General features: G+C 35.9%; 3 protein-coding genes across 3 annotated transcripts in view; 2 read left to right on the plus strand and 1 right to left on the minus strand.

Moving 5' to 3' along the window:
* LOC134846072 (large ribosomal subunit protein uL4-like) overlaps window positions 1–21,695 on the plus strand; it is a 252,836-nt gene that overhangs the window by 110,526 nt on the left and 120,615 nt on the right. The window lies entirely within an intron of this gene.
* Window positions 1–21,695, minus strand: part of LOC134846071 (ankyrin repeat domain-containing protein 36A-like) — a 124,429-nt gene that overhangs the window by 71,988 nt on the left and 30,746 nt on the right. The window contains exons 17-25 of the mRNA XM_063863265.1: window positions 19,574–19,671; window positions 18,208–18,417; window positions 17,156–17,314; window positions 16,474–16,787; window positions 16,054–16,230; window positions 15,704–15,909; window positions 11,311–11,618; window positions 9,166–9,307; window positions 579–659 (exon numbers count right to left, since the gene is read on the minus strand). Of these exons, the coding sequence (XP_063719335.1) occupies window positions 579–659; window positions 9,166–9,307; window positions 11,311–11,618; window positions 15,704–15,909; window positions 16,054–16,230; window positions 16,474–16,787; window positions 17,156–17,314; window positions 18,208–18,417; window positions 19,574–19,671 (1,695 nt within the window). The remainder of the gene's footprint in view (window positions 1–578; window positions 660–9,165; window positions 9,308–11,310; window positions 11,619–15,703; window positions 15,910–16,053; window positions 16,231–16,473; window positions 16,788–17,155; window positions 17,315–18,207; window positions 18,418–19,573; window positions 19,672–21,695) is intronic.
* LOC134845796 (uncharacterized) lies at window positions 4,622–6,378 on the plus strand. The gene is made up of 4 exons (XM_063862877.1): window positions 4,622–4,635; window positions 4,864–5,140; window positions 5,670–5,779; window positions 5,989–6,378. The coding sequence occupies exons 1-4, from the start codon at window positions 4,622–4,624 to the stop codon at window positions 6,260–6,262; spliced, it is 675 nt and encodes a 224-aa protein (XP_063718947.1). The 3' UTR covers window positions 6,263–6,378.

A 21,695-nucleotide genomic window follows, 5' to 3' on the forward strand; every position in this document is an offset into this window, starting at 1 on the left:
GGGTAAAAAGCGGGCAGGGGGCGGAAAAGAGGTTTTTGTGTGTGTGTTTGGAAATGGGTGAAAAACTCGTGGGCGAAAGACCGAAAACAAAATTAGCCGAAAGTAAACTTTTAAAGAGAATCAATTGCTATTCAATTAAAATGAATTAAATGAAGTAATCTTTCATAACGAAACCCTTGAAATATAAAATTTGTTCCAATCCGGCGGCGATCAATGACAATTTGAAAATTTTGCATATTTCTGCTGTTTTTATAATCGGCCAATATCAATATTAGATCCCTGTAAATGTTTACTTTCTTTCAGATTTTCACGTTTTCATTCCAAATTTTAGATCACTGAAAGCTGATTTTTATTTTCGCGCATTCGGTCCTTCGCATATGAGGGATTCCACCGGTTTTGTATGCAGCATCGATTATTTATTTTTCGACGACAATTTATTTTAAATGAAACTTTTATTGAAGCAGATTAGCTGCGAGCAGGTACACAACAGCGGTTCTTCTTAGTGCAAAACAGCTCGTATGCTGGTCATTTCACAGTAAATGGTCTTAGTAAGCAACTGCTAATGAACTAGTACTCACTGTAGGGCTTTTAGTTCGCTCTTCAGCTGCAGAATCTCCTCCTCCGAAGCCTCCTTTTCCTTGTTCAGATTCTGCACCTTCCTGAAACGCAATTCTGCATCATCAAAGCACTGCTTAAATCTGTTCCTAACTTTTCGTAGACGTTAATTTAAGTTAAAATTTCGGTTTTTAACGATAAAAACATCAATAACTAACATGAAAAGTGCGTTGGTAACCAAGCCAACCCTTAGACACTATTGGCCGACTATCTTGTTTCAACAGTCAAACGATATAATATGATATGAAGCTGTACATGGTATTTTGATCGATTGACACTGACAACGATTAATTCTAAATGTGTGATGATTAATGACACTTTTGGGAATTAAACAGAGGCGAAGCTGCGCTTCGCAAACACTTGCGAGAACACGACCAAAAAGCAGCTCTATCAAGTGACATAAGAAAAAAAAAGACGAATTTGCAAAACTCAATGCTTAGCAAAAACTCGAATTACCAAAAATCTGCGACCTAGCAAATTTGAGTCACGCACTAGCCATTCAGCCACGGATTCTAAAATCCCCACAAACAAGCCACCAACAATGCACGTATATGCTAATACACTGCGAATTTGATGCAGCAAAAGTAGCACCAATTACAAAAAGATACAAATTTCTGAAACCGAGAGTTTATTATTGTTATGTTGTTTGAAACGAATAGCGCTTTTCGGTTCACTTGATGAATTAAAAATGCATCAACTGTGTAAACTTATAACTATTCGAATGTCAAAGCACATGTGATCAATAAGCTGTAAAGGTGCAACAAATAAGCTCTCATGCCAATTCGATGCAGTAAATATTGCAGCAAAAATAATAGTAGCAACTATGTTTGCGATTTAGGTTAAAAAAAGAAAGTTCGTACTATGACACATTGCTTCGCAAGTGTAAACACAGAACATAGCCAACTGACAGAGGGAAAAAAGTCAATGAACGCAATTGAAAAAAAATACTGAATAGCTTTTTGAAAAATCGTAACTTCCGAATTTTAAAGAAAAAAATAGATGGCATTGAAGCTCTTTGAACTTCTAGAACAAATTATGATTGACACTTTTTTTTGGTTAAATTAACCCAATTTGAGAAAACTGGATCAATAGCTTATTTTTTTAACCTATTGATCCAGTAAATTTTTACCCAAAACTAGCATTCGATCACACTTAATGTGACCTGTACAATTTCGCAGTAAGATGGTAGAACTTGCCTTTCTATCAAAATAACAAAGGAAACGAACTGTATATAAGAAATCAAAAGTCAATACGAAAAAAAAAAACCGTTTTGAGCCTGTACAAAATTTAAAAATTTTCCTGAAAACTATGATAAGGTGAGCAATTAAAATGAAATTATGATTTTAAATCAGTAAACAGTAACATCATTTATACCTTAGCTCCTCTGAGCTGTTAGACTCCCTGGAATCGAAAACATCATACTCAGACACTTTCCAAAAGACACTTTCTCCAGTATTTAGAGTAATGGATCAAACTTTTCAAATTTTAGCTCAGAGTTATTCATCTTATCGAATTTGGAGAGCCAAACTCAAGAATTTTTGAGGTTTAAAATTTTCTATCAAATTATTCTAGATTTTTAAGTGCTATTTTAAGAATTAATTTTCTTAGCGAATTTAAATAGCAAATTTAGAGAACTTTAAATAGTAATGTAAAGTTAAAATTCAGAGAGCAGGCGTTATATGTGAACTCTAGTTTGCAATACTTAATCGATACGCCCCTATACAAATCTTCCGTTCGAATAAAGAAGTTACCGATAGCGCTTACAGTTTTTACTAGTGAGATTTGCGGGACTTATTTTTAGTTCAAAATCGTTTAATTTCTAATTCGACTTGGATTTCCGTCGGCCTGATGTTCTGCACCTGATCAGGATGTCTGCTTTTGAAAACAATTGAAAGAAAAATAGAAAGAAAGTCGGCTTGAAGTCCCGTTATCAACTCAGCACTCAATTGCAAAGTCCAACTCAAGCCGCACGTACAAGAGAAACAACTTCACGTGAATACGGCCCTTCACAAGTCAAAATGGTGAGTTAAAACGTTTGTGTGGTGGCTGGGAAATATTTTTTGAAATATTTTAATTCGAAAATTTTTTGTTTATAACGGGGAATAGGTAACCGATCTTTTAGCATACCAAACGGTACTACTAAACATCCCATCAAAAACGGTTGTCGTCTTCTGCAGTGATCATAAAAAAGCAGCAGCTCATCTTTTTGAATTTTTTCCATTAAATAAACAGTCGATCCGAAAATGCAATAACCGACCGAACCGAGCCGATTTTTGAAAAATCCTGAACCGCCAACCTCTAATAAACTGTAATACAATGTTTGTGTTTTAGCCCAAGAGCAATCATGTGTTTTACTACTGCCCCGGAGGAGAGGCGGAGCGAATCGAGCAGAGTGGGAAGATATACTGTGTAGAGCTCGAGGAAGACGAAGACTACTACGACGCGCAAGTCTTTTCCTAGGGTGCCGGGCATCAAGCCGACGGGACTTCAAGCCGAATCGTAAAACTGGGGACTTCGAGCCGAAAATTTTCTAATTAGGTCATGAAACATGATTAATTTGAAAACTTTTTGTAAAGAATTTCTCAACTTCATGATCTTTCTTCAGTACTTATTGGCGTTTTCATAAAATTTAAGCCTCCAAATGATGTTACGGAAAGCTGAAAAAAAACACGGTTGAAGGCAATTTTCTGGTTTATAAATTATGCATTTCAAAAAACGGCTGATATTATTAACGGATGTCAATCCTAAGTCATTCATGGTCATGACTTGCGCTTATTATGGAATAAATTTGCCTAAATTTTTGAAAAGCAACGTTTTACAGAACAAAAAATAGTGATTTGAGGTGCTTGTAAAGTTTAAATTTCGGCCTGAAATCCCTCCGGCTTGGAGTCCTGTCGACTTGTTAGCCTAGACCCCTTTTCCTAAATCCAGCGACATGATGGTGTGAAAGATCAAACATTCATGATCACGTACTAGTTTACTTCTTTGGTCTCATGACAAAACTAGTTCAGATGATTGGTCCCGCCTATTTTCTTAAAAGAAGAGCCAGCGCGGGCTGTGAACATACGCCTTGCGGTTGGTAACCGGATTTTTACCCGCTAGACTAACTATGCCCGTTTCAACAGCAAATAGAGAAATAAAAATGCTTACTGTTAGAATTAGCCACATACTGTAAACGATTTTTATTAGGGACCACAGCATTTTCGAGGGACCAAAGAAGTAAACTAGTACCCATGATCAAATCAAACAAGAATTGGAAAAGCGTCAATGAACGCAGGGAAAAACACTAACTTTCGAATTTCAAAGGAAAAAAAATCATATTTAGGAGCAATTATCTACATTGTTTCAAACAGGCATGAGCTAATCGAAGCACGTGCTAATAGGCCAGTCTTCATAGTCTGTAGTACTTAATTGCTTAAAAATCTTACAATAGCTTAATTTATAACGTAAATACTTCACTTTTCTCGAGTAACGTTAGTTTTTTTTGAGTATTTTAGCTCCTTGGAATCAAAATCTTTTTATATTTTTTCGATTTTCTAGTAACTTTTCTACAAAAATTATTTTTCAATTTGCTTAAATTACCATGAGTGTCGAATATACCTCATCCCCTGTTTTTTTCAGCTCCTTTTATCACACCAAGCCGATAAAACATAGCCAACTGACAGTTGGAAAAGAGTAATGAACGCACGTAAACAAAAAAAACACCGACTTTGTCCAAAAAATCTCAACTTTCAAACTTCAAAGAAAAAAATAGAAGTCCTTTAAGCTCTTTGAAATTCTAGAACAAAATATGATTGGCGCTTTTTTGATAACATTAACCCAACTTGAGAAAACTGAAATCAAAAATTAAATTCTACTTTCGAAGCTAAAAACGGATTGCGTTTTTTCGCGCCATTTCCAGGTTTGTATTCGGAGAGTGCTATTCTCGTCACTTTCAGCAGGTAAATTTCTATTGAATTAAAAAAGGCATATATACTTATATACATTTATAAATGCATTAGTATGTATGAATGCACATCTGTAGTTAATAGAGCATTCTAAGACTTTTTCCTGAAAAAAAAAACCAAAAAATTACCAAGACCTATATAAGAGTATTCACTATGTTCATTACTCTTTAAAACGACAATAATTTGAAAAACTTTTCTGTTGTTATTTTTTAAGACTATGGTCGGAACATTCTGTGCTACTTGCACGGTAACCGGCTATCCTTGTTTCAGTAACCGGCTATCCTTGTTTCATTTTGTTTAGGTACGGCATCTACTTGTCCAATATCTCTCCCTTTTCAAACAAACTACACGATTCGTTGTTCGATGAGTTTGGCGAGGATCTTGATGAATATATTAAACTTCCCAAGGCGTGGGTGGAGGCACAAGCGAATGGCGGCAAGTGGAACTACACTGTGTTGGATGGAGGAAATCAGCTGCATCGGTTCTTACTGGACGGAAAGAAACAGTCGCTGGATCTTGCAGAGGCAGACTATGTTATCAAAGGCTCTCGAGAAAATCCAGAGGACGAATACAATATAGTAAAATTAGAAAAATAATAACAGTAACACAACTTCGCTTACATTAATTCTGTGTTCAAGTTGACCCAAGCAAAGGATCCAAAACGAATTTATGGATCTCTTTAACTATTTCCCCCACTCCCCTTTTACAAAGGTGAGAGGAGATTCGTTATAAGGTTCAAAATTCACGTACTTAACCGTTGAATTAATTTTTTTATAGGGGTGGCATTTCGTTACTAGGTACCAAGGGGAAGGGGGGTAAAAAAGAGATCCGACTTAATTTTTAATTAAGAAATTCGCAGCTAACAGAAACAATTCCAAAGCGTTTCAGGATTTACTTATTTACGGTAAAAACCACAAAAACTTATACTGAATTCGATTAAGATCAAAAATTTGGATGAGTTTTATGAACTTTGTCTGATACTGTCTCAATGTTATCAGTCACCATTTATCGGACTTTTAACTCACGATAAGCTTCGTTGTAACAGCAGCTCTCAAAACAACACCCCTTTTCGTTAGATCAAATTAACCACTTTTATTCACATTTCAGAACTTCACCAGCCAAGGGAGTTACTTCCACTACACAACTGAGGAAAATTTAGATCAGATCATTGAATCGGGGTACATCAAGTCAAACAGCAAACACAAGCAGTTTTCAGGGCAAGTGGTAACAAAAGTTGTACATAATAACGTCAGAGAAAATTACATTTTTTCAGATGATCTCCAATTTGACAAATTATCCATAATTTCCATATTAACCAATTCCGCAGTTTTGAGTATTATTAATTGAAATTTTTTGATAATGATGAAGACGATGGAAAAAAATACTCAATAAGTAATGAGAAATATAACCAAAAATTTTGGTTTAGAATTCACGAGAAAGGCGTGTGCATTACTGACGCTGACTATGAAGCCCATACAAGATATATCAAGCGACAATGCTTTCGCTATGGGGGAGACGATAACAGACTGGCCGCCTACATCGAGCTACCCAAGGCATCAATCCGCGAGTATGCAGTAATGAATGGAATCGAAGTTCTTCCATATAAGGACAAGCGAAGATCTTTCGTGGTGACTACAGGAAATCAGCCACTATATTTGGACAACGTACACGGATGGGAGTATGGCTATCGCGACTTGTGAACTCGATCGAAACCCAGGTGTCATACCAAAACTTCAGCTAGCTCTGATTCGAAACTTTTCTGCTCAAATGACAATTTTACTGCTGTTCTGTGATTGTCAAAATGTTAAATTTGAAGAGGGTTTTGTGTGTTGGGGGGTGGGGGGGGGGATTGGGGGGTAAAAAGCGGGCAGGGGGCGGAAAAGAGGTTTTTGTGTGTGTGTTTGGAAATGGGTGAAAAACTCGTGGGCGAAAGACCGAAAACAAAATTAGCCGAAAGTAAACTTTTAAAGAGAATCAATTGCTATTCAATTAAAATGAATTAAATGAAGTAATCTTTCATAACGAAACCCTTGAAATATAAAATTTGTTCCAATCCGGCGGCGATCAATGACAATTTGAAAATTTTGCATATTTCTGCCGTTTTTATAATCGGCCAATATCAATATTAGATCCCTGTAAATGTTTACTTTCTTTCAGATTTTCACGTTTTCATTCCAAATTTTAGATCACTGAAAGCTGATTTTTATTTTCGCGCATTCGATCCTTCGCATATGAAGGATTCCACCGGTTTTGTATGCAGCATCGATTATTTATTTTTCGACGACAATTTATTTTAAATGAAACTTTTATTGAAGCAGATTAGCTGCGAGCAGGTACACAACAGCGGTTCTTCTTAGTGCAAAACAGCTCGTATGCTGGTCATTTCACAGTAAATGGTCTTAGTAAGCAACTGCTAATGAACTAGTACTCACTGTAGGGCTTTTAGTTCGCTCTTCAGCTGCAGAATCTCCTCCTCCGACGCCTCCTTTTCCTTGTTCAGATTCTGCACCTTCCTGAAACGCAATTCTGCATCATCAAAGCACTGCTTAAATCTGTTCCTAACTTTTCGTAGACGTTAATTTAAGTTAAAATTTCGGTTTTTAACGATAAAAACATCAATAACTAACATGAAAAGTGCGTTGGTAACCAAGCCAACCCTTAGACACTATTGGCCGACTATCTTGTTTCAACAGTCAAACGATATAATATGATATGAAGCTGTACATGGTATTTTGATCGATTGACACTGACAACGATTAATTCTAAATGTGTGATGATTAATGACACTTTTGGGAATTAAACAGAGGCGAAGCTGCGCTTCGCAAACACTTGCGAGAACACGACCAAAAAGCAGCTCTATCAAGTGACATAAGAAAAAAAAATACGAATTTGCAAAACTCAATGCTTAGCAAAAACTCGAATTACCAAAAATCTGCGACCTAGCAAATTTGAGTCACGCACTAGCCATTCAGCCACGGATTTTTAAAATCCCCACAAACAAGCCACCAACAATGCACGTATATGCTAATACACTGCGAATTTGATGCAGCAAAAGTAGCACCAATTACAAAAAGATACAACTTTGCATATAATAAATTGCAACTCATAAAGCCACATTATGTATAAATTGTGCATTTCAAAAAAATGCCGGATACATAAAGTTCGAAAATTTCTGAAACCGAGAGTTTATTATTGTTATGTTGTTTGAAACGAATAGCGTTTTTCGGTTCACTTGATGAATTAAATATGCATCAACTGTGTAAACTTATAACTATTCGAATGTCAAAGCACATGTGATCAATAAGCTGTAAAGGTGCAACAAATAAGCTCTCATGCCAATTCGCTGCAGTAAATATTGCAGCAAAAATAATAGTAGCAACTATGTTTGCGATTTAGGTTAAAAAAAGAAAGTTCGTACTATGACACATTGCTTCGCAAGTGTAAACACAGAACATAGCCAACTGACAGAGGGAAAAAGTCAATGAACGCAATTGAAAAAAAATACTGAATAGCTTTTTGAAAAATCGTAACTTCCGAATATTAAAGAAAAAAATAGATGGCATTGAAGCTCTTTGAACTTCTAGAACAAATTATGATTGACACTTTTTTTTGGTTAAATTAACCCAATTTGAGAAAACTGGATCAATAGCTTATTTTTTTAACCTATTGATCCAGTAAATTTTTACCCAAAACTAGCATTCGATCACACTTAATAAGACCTGTACAATTTCGCAGTAAGATGGTAGAACTTGCCTTTCTATCAAAATAACAAAGGAAACGAACTGAATATAAGAAATCAAAAGTCAATACGAAAAAAAAACCGTTTTGAGCCTGTACAAAATTTAAAAATTTTCCTGAAAACTATGATAAGGTGAGCAATTAAAATGAAATTATGATTTTAAATCAGTAAACAGTAACATCATTTATACCTTAGCTCCTCTGAGCTGTTAGACTCCCTGGAATCGAAAACATCATACTCAGACACTTTCCAAAAGACACTTTCTCCAGTATTTAGAGTAATGGATCAAACTTTTCAAATTTTAGCTCAGAGTTATTCATCTTATCGAATTTGGAGAACCAAACTCAAGAATTTTTGATTAATTTTCTTAGCGAATTTAAATAGCAAATTTAAGAGAACTTTAAATAGTACTGTAGAGTTAAAATTCAGAGAGCAGGCGTTATATGTGAACTCTAGTTTGCAATACTTAATCGATACGCCCCTATACAAATCTTCCGTTCGAATAAAGAAGTTACCGATAGCGCTTACAGTTTTTTCAGTAATAATTAAGATGCAAGTGAACTTTCAGACGAACTTTGGCAGGATACGTCTGAATATTGACTTCTGAATGAGAAATATATCATCAACAGCACATTCGCTTCATCGTATGTGAGACCAACTTAAAACTGTCCAACCCATTCATTGTAACAAATGATACGCTTTTTCGCGAGTTCAATTAAAACATCTTATTTCGACCGAATTGACACAGTGAATCCGTTCGATTCTGATTGCCTAACTCAATTTCCAATATTTCCCTTTATTTCCCAATATACACCATTACCATCAGCAGTTGGTATAGAGCATATATCATAATTGACTACTCACAGTTGCAGCTGTTGCACTTGTTGTTGAAATGTGTGAGCCCTCCTCTCACTATCTTTCCTCTCCATCTGCTCCCTCTCCAAATCCCTCCTCTGCTGTCTGAATTGATTCTTCAATCCCACCAGACCACTAGACGAAGTCACTTCTAAAACACTCATTGAATGCTAATTATCCAACTATTTGTGCATATTAGTTTTCTATCATCCATAGTAATAAAAACGGGCGTTAATACACGCTTCGAAGTCGCCTCAAAAAGAGACTCCACCGATCCACTTTTGCTGGTAAATGCTTTAGTAATTACAACAAACGGTGTCTGGCTTGAAAAAAAAACGGTGAATGACAAGGATCCGGATCTGATCTAGACAGTGAACATAAAAATAAGCAAAAAAAAAATGAAGACATTTTCGCGGGTCATTGCACGAATTAAGCGGTAAACGAAAAACTGTTTCGCAATGTACTTGCCCTGAAATCGAACTTTTACACGCAGAGGCAAAGCTTCGCTTCGCAAACACTTGCGAGAACACGACAAAAAGCAGCTCTATAAGGGCAATAATAAAAATTAGAAATAAGCCTCGAATTAGTGGAAATGCGGCTACCTCTGAGATTCCAACCTGCGACCAAGAGATTAAGAGGCTCACTAACCACTCAGCCACAACCATTAGAACAGAGAACAGATGCTATACAAATTTCAATGCTACAGTGAAATTTCCAGATAAGCGAACACTTTTAAGAACACATTTATTTGCAAGTTAGGTTAGAAAAAAGAAGGTTAATAAAAACTTTTGCTGATCGCAAGTGTAAATTTCTGAAATAAGAAACGGGGAAAATACCAATTTTCCATCGTAAAATTATACACCTGTGAAAACAGATATCATTAGCTTTGTGTGCAAACTGTGTTCAAATTTTGTGAGCAGACAGAGTAATTTCATCCTATGAGATGTTAATTGTCCATTCTTTCAGCTGAAACGGTGTTTCTGTAACCAATCTAAAAAAACATCCAACAGACAGTTGGAAAATAGTCAATATGGCAAGGAAACAATTTTTTTGAAAAAAACTTGAGCCTTCGAACTTCAAAGTAAAAATATACCGCCTTAAAGTCGAACAGCGAAGAATCAAATTTGAGCGTGATCAATATTTGTGACTTTCCGGAAAAAAAGCACTATCTATATAAGAGTTTTCACGACGTTCATCGAGACTCTTAATCTCTTAATCAATGGTGTTACGAATTCTCGCCTCAATTTATTCTGAAGAAAAATTGTTTTTCAAATAAAACTCTTCCAAAGTTTCCTATAATCAAGATTCCTAAAAAACTATTTTCCAAATGAAGAAAGAAACAAAATACAATATCAATGAACAAGAATTACAGCAAAAAAAGATGATACTCAATTTTTCAACTTCCGAATTCAAAGAGAAAAAAATATCACCCTTAAGCTGCTTGAATTCAAGAAAACTAGATCAATGAGTGAGTATTTAGTGTAATCCGATAAGAAATCTAAAAATCAAAATGCACATTTGACATTAAAAATCATTCCCTCTTCTTCGAGCCATTTCCCAAATTTCTTGGTAACGCCACAAAATAATTCCTGATCAGGGAGAAACGCCACAAAATACAGAATATGCATCGGTGTGAAGGGCATTTTTGTTATTTTCATAACCTCTGCTTTGTTCTGAGAAAACTGACAATTAAAACATTTGAAAGCAATTTTCGAAAAGCTCTAGCACTACCTACCAAAACATATATCTATAGGTCAATATTATAAACTTTAAAGAAACTCCCGCAACTATATCATCTCAAACCTGACTGGTATTGCGCTTCACGGAATCTGACATGATACCCTGAAATCTTACTTAAATTGGGCTCAACAAATCAATTTGGATGCACATTATCTTTAAAAAAAAACATCTTTTAATTCGACTTTGATTTCCGGCCAAATTAATATGCTGCATTAGGATTTAGTTTCATCAAATACTCTTCATACAGAATTGATAAAAACAAATTAACCTTCAAGCACTAGCAAACTTTTATGTGATTTTGATATTTTAAGATTTCAAATAAATTTGAACTTTTTAAAGCAAAATAACGCTTTTATCAGATAGAAAGGTGGCAGTTGTAAATCAACTGAAAACTGACATCAAAGATAAACTCACGTTTCTTCAGATCCAACAGTCTAGGCGAAAACAGCGCACTCTTCGAACTCACGTCCGCCTCCTCCTCGCCATCCATTGCGTCATCATCCTCCTCTTCTGACGTCATTATTACGCCATCTTCCGACTTGGTCTTCTTCTTCACTGAGTTAATGTCAACTACTCCGTTTTGATTGTCCTCGTGATTCGCCCCATTAGGCAGGGCATTTGTCGCCGATTCCTCACTGAGTGAACTTTCAATCATGTCCTGATCTTCTGCTTTATTGTCTACTGCATTTGATGTCACTTTCAGCTCGCGATTGTCTATATTTCTGCATAATAAAGTCCAGACGGTCAACCAGAGTAGAAAAATTTAACTAACACAGTTAATAGTTCGGATCAAGTAGATCGTTTGTTATGCACTGATGTTTCAAAAAGTATTGGTTTTTCTCGCTTGCACCAGAGCGGCAAATTAAGCTCTGTTCTAGAAGATTGAAAAACTATTTGACACTCGGTTGGACAGCAAAGGTGATAAATTTTATAACAGCTATTGGCTTATTTGAAGAGATACTAGACTGCTCAATCAAAGAGGCAGAATGATTAAATCGAATGGACAATGATGGCAGAGCACTTTCTTAACAAATTAGCTTCAAAAGCTTAAAACTAACAATTATCGAAGTTATTGCAAAAAAAAAACAAGCAGAAAAATAATATGGTTCAAAATAAATTCCGTTGACCAAATATTAAAGGCTGTCAACAAAAGCAGCTATGGGGTCAAATTGAAATTCCAATTCGTTTACGGTTTTAATCGGCCATAGCGTCCAGATGCCTCTACACTCACAAACACTTAAGAACGGCGACCACAGTTGTGCAATTAAAAATACAGAACTTCAAAATATTTATAAATGTTACACCTTTCGTCAATACATAAGCATCAAATTAAAACCTTCCATAATGTTAGCATTATTAGAATTTAAATCTATTAAAGACTGACCGCTACATTGAAAAGTGTTATTGAAATCAAAGAAAAAAATTTAAAAATTATCTTAGCCAAAAGACACTGTTTGGTAAAACTAAAACTAAAAAACTGATGAAGTTGGATTATTGGGCAAATTTTAGTTGCTCTGAAAAATCTATTGTTTGTAATTTTTTCTGAAACTACAAATCAATTCTGTTTTTGCACTTCAGTAGTTGAGGAGCGTCTTCCATTTAGCCGAAAAATTTTAACTCAGAGGCGAAGCTTCACTTCGCAAACACTAGCGAGAACACGATAAAAGCAGCTCTACAAAATGCAATAAGAAAAAGTAGAAATAAGCCTAGAATTGGTAAAAATTCGGCTACGTCTCGGACTCGATCAGCGCCCTGCTGCGACCTGGAGATAATGAGTCTCACGCACGGACGCTTAATAAACCACAAACACAAGCCACAAAAAAGCAGAACAGATGCTGTGAAATTTCCACTGCTACAGATCGTGAGTTCGCTTAGCAAAAAAAGAAGGTTCGAACTAATATACTACGCTGATCGCAGTTTAAACAGATCAAACGTCAAATCGCCAAAATATGACAAGCAAGCGCAAACAAATTGCAGATTAAACAAGAGTGCTCGTATTAGGGCAAAGCGCTGAATGACCGACTGCATTTATATTTCTATGGAAGAGTTTAAATTAAAGAAGATTGAATCGGTAGAAAAAAAAAGAGAAATTCCGAATCAATTGGCAGAGCTACTGACAGTAAGTTTTTTGTGAACTTGTGCTCCATTTGTATGTGTCACGCTTTATATCAACGCTATTGTTTCGGAAATCAAATGATTAACAACGCAAACTGAGTTTATCCAACAGTTCGATTTGGCGTCATGAAGAAAATTTGAATTATTTGATACGAATGGCCCCGAGGTAAATTGATTGATGTTCGTTATATGCTTGATTGGATATAACATCTTCCAACCCAGCATTTAATTCCATCCAGACCGCTTTGGGGGAAGGATGTTAACTTGGTCCCAATAGAAAGAGACAGGGGATAAAATATGCCGACCGGGGGATAAAAAAGATTCCTCCCCCTTAACTCTTCTGCTCAGAAAGCGATAATTATAAGCCATGATACGCTATTCACAAAGAAAAGAACAAATAATCAACAGCGCAGAAAAACTTCGCACGCAAAACTTTTGAGCGAGATTTGGAATGTTTTCAATGGGGTGATCATTCAGCCCTATTGGATGTTCACTCAGCCAACACAAAAATCTTGCCAAAAAATTAACACATTGGGATATTTTTCAAGCGTATATATGATGCGCTATTCAAAGAAAAGAACAAAAAAAGTCAACAGCGCAGGAAAAACTTCGCACGCAAAACTTTTGAGCGAGATTTGGAATGTTTTCAATGGGGTGATCATTCAGCCCTATTGGATGTTCACTCAGCCAACACAAAAATCTTGTCAAAAAATTAACACATTGGGATATTTTTCAAGCGTATATATGATGCGCTATTCAAAGAAAAGAAAAAAAGTCAACAGCGCAGGAAAAACTTCGCACGCAACTTTTGAGCGAGATTTGGAATGTTTTCAATGGGGTGATCATTCAGCCCTATTGGATGTTCACACAGCCAACACAAAAATCTTGCCAAAAAATTAACACATTGGGATATTTTTCAAGCGTATATATGATGCGCTATTCAAAGAAAAGAACAAAAAAAGTCAACAGCGCAGGAAAAACTTCGCACGCAAAACTTTTGAGCGAGATTTGGAATGTTTTCAATGGGGTGATCATTCAGCCCTATTGGATGTTCACTCAGCCAACACAAAAATCTTGCCAAAAAATTAACACACTAGGAGATTTTTCAAGCGTATATATGATGCGCTATTCAAAGAAAAGAACAAAAAAAGTCAACAGCGCAGGAAAAACTTCGCACGCAAAACTTTTGAGCGAGATTTGGAATGTTTTCAATGGGGTGATCATTCAGCCCTATTGGATGTTCACTCAGCCAACACAAAAATCTTGCCAAAAAATTAACACACTAGGAGATTTTTCAAGCGTAGATATGATTCACTATTCAAAGAAAAGAACAAAAAAGACAACAGCGCAGAGAAACTACGCGCACAAACTGTTGAGCGATATTTGGAAAGCTTTCAGTTGGGTGTTCACTCAGACTAAATAAAAGTTAAGCTGAAGAAGTAAGCCTTTAAACATTGTCCCTGACGCCTTATGTTAACCATTGTCCCCTATGATAATCGCTTAAACAGTATTTGGCTTTGCGCTTAAAAAATACATACAATTTGTAAAGACAAGTCGACTGCGAGTTAATAATTCGTTAATTGAAAAAACATAGCTAACAGACAGTTGGAAAAACAAACGAACGCAAGGAACCAAAAATACTGATTTTTAGAAAAAATATATATATGGCTTTGAAAATCTTTAAATATCAAAACAATATGAGATGGACACTTTCTTGATAAAATTAACTCAGTTTGAAAAACTGGATCATGAGATAATAATTTTTCTCCGCTGCGAAAACTTACACAGCGAGAGCACGACCAAAAAGCAGCTCTATCAAGTAACATGAGAAAAGTAGAATTAAGCCTCGAATTTGTGAAAACTCAAGGCTTAACAAAAACTCGAATTAGCAAAAATCTGCGACCTAGCAAATTTAAGTCTCACGCACTAACCATTCAGCCACGGATGCTTAAAATCCCCAAAAACTAGCCACCAATAATGCAGCTACATATGCTAATAAAAAGCCAATTCGATGCTGCAAAAGTAGCATCAAACACAGAAAGATACAATTATGCATGTAAATAATTGCAAGTCATAAAGCCACTTATGTATAAAATATGCATTTTAAAAAATTGCGAGATATATTGAGTAAGAACATTTCTGAAATCAAGACTTTATCATTGTTCTGTTGTTTGAAACAAATAGTTTTCTTCGGTTCACTTGATGAATTAAAAAAGCATCAACTGTGTAAACTTATAACTACTCGAATGTCAAAGCACATGTTATCAATAAGCTGTAAAGGTGCAACTGAATATCAAAATTGCACAAAAATATCAAACTATTTGCGACTTTGGTTGGAAAAAAAGAGGGACTTTTACAAATTTGCTGTTCGATAATCGCGTGAGCCTTCTGTCCAAAAACGAAAAGAAGTGATCTAAAAATTAAATCAAAAGTCAAACTGCGAAAAATCAAAATTATGCGTGAACAAAAATTAGGACTTTTTCCTGAAAGAATAATAAGCAAAAAAATCATCACGAACTAATTAATCGGTGGCTCACTACGTTCATTGACTATTTTAAAGCTCTTAGAATAGGAAGAAGCAATGAGGTATGATGTAACAGCAATAGCGCGATGATAACAACAAAACATTGCTTCAGACTAATACAATTGAAATTGTTGAACCCGATGGGTAAGTTTCGCCACCAACACTCACTTGGAAGGAAAAGGGGTGCTCGGAATTCGGTCTCCCCCTCCCTCCACACTGGGAATGAGCAAGCTGCCACCACCTGCACCCCCATCAACATCAGCACTCGACAAACCCCCTCTGGCATTTTCTGCAATCTTCACTTCATTCACAGAACTGTCTTCTTTTCCAACAACTAGACTGTTTGCCATTCCTGCTCTGAACCCGACTTCAATCTGAAGCAGAATATATTTATCCAAAATAACGGCAACAGAAAACCTCATATTTAATGCAACAATATTGAAATGGTAGGTAAAGAAATCAGCTGATGTGGTTTACGCCTCCTCGATTGATCAATAAAATATATAAATTTTACTCACCTCATCTTCAGACTCGGATTCTTTTTTCTCGTTTCGGGTGGAGAGCATGTCGTCTCCTAGTTCTCCTCCCACGCCTGCTTCCAGTTTATTCTCGTTATTCTCTGCCCAGTCCACATTCACCAAGGAGTCCTCCAGCACCTCTTGGAGGACATTGTTGGATTTGTCTTCTGGTTTGTCCTTAAAACAGCTAAATATTAAAGCAACGTAGAAAAACCAAACACAATACTCCAAACTAAAATTATGTCAGGGTGAATATCTCATTCATAAAATCATCAAAAAACACACTCGGAAAGGTCTGATGATACCTACATATTCAGGTGTACTACTTATTTATTTGCAAATATAGCAACAAAAGACTTGAAAAGGAATATATGATTATTACTATTATTGTAGATTTACTTGTTTGAAATGATCAGATACCTGTTTCTGTCTGCGATTTCGGTTCTCAATCTCCCACGAGCTTATAGTCTCAGTCCTGTCAACTTCGTCTTCTTCATCGTCGTCCCAAATGGACTTGGATTTATCCTGCTGCAAATCTCTTCCCATGACATCCAAAGACACCTTCTCAATATTTGTGTCCTTTTTATCTTTTGTAGGCAGCAATTTTGTTGAGTCTACTTTCGCAGCCTTAGTTCCAATCACATCCAGATTTAGCTCCCCAGTAGTCCTTTTGGAAAGATATTCGGGTTTGGTCTCCTGTTTCGCTTTATCTGGATTGTTCTCGTTGTCCGACGCTGCGAACAAACGAAATCAGATACTATGAACTAAGAGAGTAATAAGTCTGCCTCAAATTTGAGTCGTCATTCTGGTTCTTTAACCTCACCGCAAAAACCCCTTAACACCTATGGTTGCTTTAAATGATTAAGGCTACCTTTCGTTAGGAGTCGAACCAAAAGTTTCTGAAACGTAACTAAGCTGAAACTGAAAGTAAGTTGAAAGCGACTAATTGTTTTCTTCGAATAGAATGCTTGAATAGATATTTTGTAATTTTTTGAGAAAAATTAAATCAATTATTTTCAAGCATTCGGTGGTTATTCTCTCGGATGAAAAGGAGAGATTATCTGACCCTGAGAATAAGCTAGAAAAGCATAGTAGCAATCACCTGTGCTGACTCTGCTGTTGTCCATTGTACTGTTCGCTTTCTCGTACATGTTCCCTGTTTCTACTGCTCGCTCTCCTTTCTTCTGGTCTTTGTTCTTATCGTTATCTTCTTCTTCCTCCTCGGAGTCGAAAGGGGAGGCGGAGGGTGGCCTCATTATATCTAAACATACACCTCACACAACTAAAGCAATCACGCGTAGTCGCTTCTTGCGGAATAGTAATGACATGAAAAAACTGCCTGCAACTGTTCGGGGGCTATTCTCGTGCGCGTAATACGAATGCGCGAAAACTTTCAACCAATCAGTGCCCTTTGGACTGGCTGATTTTTATCGCTATTTGCATCGAGTTACTGAATAAGGAATTCTGATTTGGTGATCTTTATTTTGGCGCATTCGGTCCTTCGAGAAAAAGGTATTCCCCAATCTCGCGTACTTGCTAAATGAAAAAATGACATGAAAAGAAAGTGCCTGATCAAATGATCAAACCAAGCAGTCTCTTTTCCAGAAAGTTGAATATAATAAAAATACAACTGAAATTAGTCAACCAATCAAGTTTATATTATTATATCAGAGAAGTTAGCTCATAAGTCTCTGTCAATATTAATTGAAGCCGAACATAATGAGGAGCACAGGAAAAACTCTCATTTTTCGCAATGACACATTTAATTTTATTATAACACACAAGTCAATTTTATTAATGACACATTTAAATGATTATCTTATTCTTGAAGAAGAAGAGTTATTTCTCAGAAGATACTAGTTATAAACAATAAAGCACTGTGTATATACAACAAATACGTCTGAGAGGACAGCCAACGAACCCACTTGGGTTGCATACGGCTGCCGCTTTACACAAAAAAAAATCGACATGAACAAGTTTAACATTCTATTGAACAGTCCGTACTCCATAATAAAAAAAATTAATTCAAAAATTAATAGAGTTGTGAATAGTTTGAAAAAAGTCCTATTTTTAATATTCTTCGCTTAAAACTGTGCCATGTCTCTTCACAATCTCTTCCTTTGATTCTAGTTATTACTTTGACGATATCCTTACCCTCTGATGGACTGTTCTGCACTACAACATTGGCCTCCACTGGTACATTCGATCCCCCCACTCCTCCCTCCGTCTTCCTCTTGTCCTCACTCTCACTGACGTCACTATCCCAATCCATGCTATCAGCATCCTCTTCCTCCTGTTCGTACATTGCGGAGACTGGGGTTGCTTCTTCTGCTGTCAGAGTAGCACTCACTTTGTATGCATCTACTGTAAATAGGATTGTGCAGTACCACTCCAAGTATAAACGAACCGAACATGGCCATAGTTTATAAAACAGGCGACATTTAAGTAATTCTGGAAAAATGCTTCATCTTTTAACTCTCACTCAATTGAAAATGGTGTATACTTATTACGTAACTGCTCAGCATTTTGGGCTACAAAAGGTAGCTGGCTTATACTTCTACTAGTTTATAAATCACCGAAATCTCAAAGAACAAGCTATTTGATGCTCTCCTAACGACAAATTTCTTGCAACTAACTCCATTAAAACAACTCAGTCTCTCTCAATAAAACAAACAATGGTAACCACTTCTTAAATCTCGTTTTCACTAGCGTGCCCCTCCCCTTCCTCAATTCTTGTTAATCAATTTTTCCAAAGGGTCCCTCCCTCTAATTTTGGTGCGCTAATACAATATAAATTTGAAAGAGCGAGCGCCGGCCGAACTAAAACGCATTTTCTGGTCAAAACCTTCCAAAAACATTGTGGCGCTAAATATTTAGGCATAACGTTGTCATGGTGTCATTAAAATGTTTTCGGACAGCTCGAAAGCAACTTGATCGACCTATAAAGAGTCGACAAAATTTTTAACAAACGGAGAAATTCGCCCCCATTTTCATCGTATTATTCTAGAGCTTTAAAATGTAACATGTTGAATATGGTCGGACTCAAATTGATAACTTCAAGCAAGACGGTACAAGCGCAGCTTCGACATAACTGAATCGAGGATAAAGGGTTGCTGTGCAAGTAGCACAGAATGCACCGGTCACATTAATTTTGGTAAAGCGATAAAAAATAACAAAAATTAAAAGCTAAGATTTTTTTAAAACTTATTATTTTTTGCGGTGACTTCTTAGCCTTAAAACCTAAAAAAAACACATCATTCACCAAATACGTTCCAGACACTTTCAGTTCAGGCTCCGAGCAAAAATTATTCACATTTAACAAAACATCATGCAACTAAGTATCTATAGTTCAAAACAAATTGTTGGCATATCCTTTTAAATCAGAGAATCTGAAAGAAATTAACTAGCCTTGAACTATGTATTTTTTAATGTTTAGGTCACCGATGTGCAAAAATTTGCATTAACCCATGCAACAACGTCTGAAGAACCGTTGTACGTTTCCGAATAAAAGACAAGTTACCATTGGTCGAAATCTTTTCGCCTTTCTCTATCTCTTTCACGTCTTCCACCTCGAACAACCTGTCATCGTCATTATGCAGCAACTGTTCGGTACTGTTGCTGAAATGAAAGGCAACTAGCAAGCGTGTCTCCATGATCAATTGACTTGCGAAATTTGTTTGTTCAAAATTTTTTTCTAAGCAAGCTAATCAAGCCAACAAACTTTAGAAATGTCAAGCTAAATCACCAATGAAATTGGCGAAAAATTAAAGGTTTTTTTGAAGCTTTTCGAGCTATGAAACTTTAAAATATTTCAATTTAGCTCATTAAGCAAATCGGATGGCGAAAACTTCAAGCTACAGTTAATAAAAAAATTTTGAAAAATTTCATGAAGCGAATCAGCCAGCAAAAATTGATAAACTTTTTTTAATTGAAACTTTTATTTTTGATTCCAGCTAATCAAGCAAAGAAAATTTGAAACATTTCGGAGTTATTTTTTAAAGCAAAACGTTTTTTCCGAGAGGTTTAATAAGTTTTCCAACGCAAACTGTTCAAGCAATGAAACTTTGAAAATTTTCAAGTTATCTCACGAAGAGGATCGGATGGCGAAACGTTTTATTTTTCCAATTGGAGTCATTAGACCGACAAAACGCTGAAATATTTCAAGTTATTTCATAGACCGAATCGATTCGCGAAAAGTGAGTTTTTCTCAAGCATGCTATTCAAGCGATGAAACTTTTTTGAGCTATTTCAAGTTATTTCACTAAGGGAATCGGATGACCAAAAACTTTTAGTTTTTCACTTAGTGCCATTGAACCGATGAAACTTTGAATTATTTCAAGTTATTTCAGAGACCGAATTGGTTTGCAAGAAGATATTTTATCTTAGGCAAGCAGTTCAAGCTATGACGATTTGAACTGTTTCCAGTTATTCCAGCTCTGAAAATTTGATATTTTTCAAGTTTTTTCATAGACCGCGAATCGTTTGCTCACATATAATCTTTTTAAGCATGATGGTTGTTTTTTTAGTAGATTCGTTTTAGACTGAGATGAATCTTCTTGAAACGCAAAATTTTGGACAAAAAGCTGAGAGTGGGTCTGAACTGTTTAGCCTCGAACTTCAATCGAGTTCATCTTGGTTAAAGAGTTTCGAAATTTTTCCAAAAATAATTCTTAAATATTCCAGCTTCTGTTTAATGAATCTGAATCATTCATTTGATTTTGACCAAAAAGTCTAGATTAATCTAGATTCAGAAGATCTTCTTTAATGTCGAGCTCGATGATCCCGTTAACCATTGCGCTTTATAGCAGCTAAAACATAGCAATAACTTTTCGGTCATTATTTTGATCTATTTCAAAGTTTTGCATAGAGCGGATCAGTGTGCAAAAAACTAAGCTAGCGTTTTGCGAAAAGTTAGTTTTTCGAGCTAATCGAGCGAGGAACTTCATGAAGCGAATCGGTTGGCAAAAACATCAAACATTTCTTAATAGGCTAATCAACCGATAGAAATTTGAAAAATTTCCAATTGTTTTTTTTCCGACGAAACGTTTTTCAAGAAGTTCACGTTTTCTTTTGCAAGCTATTCAATGAAGAGTTTTTGAAAAAATTCAAGTTGTTTCATGAAGCAAATCGGTTCACAAAAAATAAGGTTTTGTTAAAAGGGATATTGAAGCTATGAAAATTTTCAAGATATCTTATAAACCGAATCGCTTTCGAACAAAATTGAAATTTCCTAAGCAAGCTGTACAAGCTATGAATTAGTTCAAACAATATCGAAGATCAAATCGATCGCGAAAACTTGAAGTTTTTCTAAGCAAGCAATAAAAATTACAAAAAATCAGTCCACAAAAATTAAAGTGTTTCTTAGGCAAGCTAATCAAGCTAACATGACTTTAAAGTATTTTAAGTTTTCTCATGAAGCGAATGCTTTCACGAAAAAAGATAAGTTTTCCTTCGGCAAGATATTCAAGCTACGAAATATTTCAACTCGTTACATAGACCTGACCGAAGCTTAAAATGTATATTGTTTCATGCAGCGGATCGGTTCACTAAAAATTCAGTTTCTCTGAAGCAAGCTAGTCACGCTGTGGAACATTTGATGTTATTGTAGAGACCGGATGTGTTCGCGAAAAGTTGATGTTCTG

This window comes from Symsagittifera roscoffensis, chromosome 5 (assembly GCF_963678635.1).
Source record: "Symsagittifera roscoffensis chromosome 5, txSymRosc1.1, whole genome shotgun sequence".
Lineage (NCBI taxonomy): Eukaryota > Metazoa > Xenacoelomorpha > Acoela > Convolutidae > Symsagittifera > Symsagittifera roscoffensis.

Coding starts and splice junctions, on each gene's coding strand:
- LOC134845796 (XM_063862877.1), top strand. Junction 5,141..5,669: donor CAGAGGACGAATACAATATA/GTAAAATTAGAA, acceptor TTCACATTTCAG/AACTTCACCAGCCAAGGGAG. Junction 5,780..5,988: donor AAACACAAGCAGTTTTCAGG/GCAAGTGGTAAC, acceptor ATTTTGGTTTAG/AATTCACGAGAAAGGCGTGT.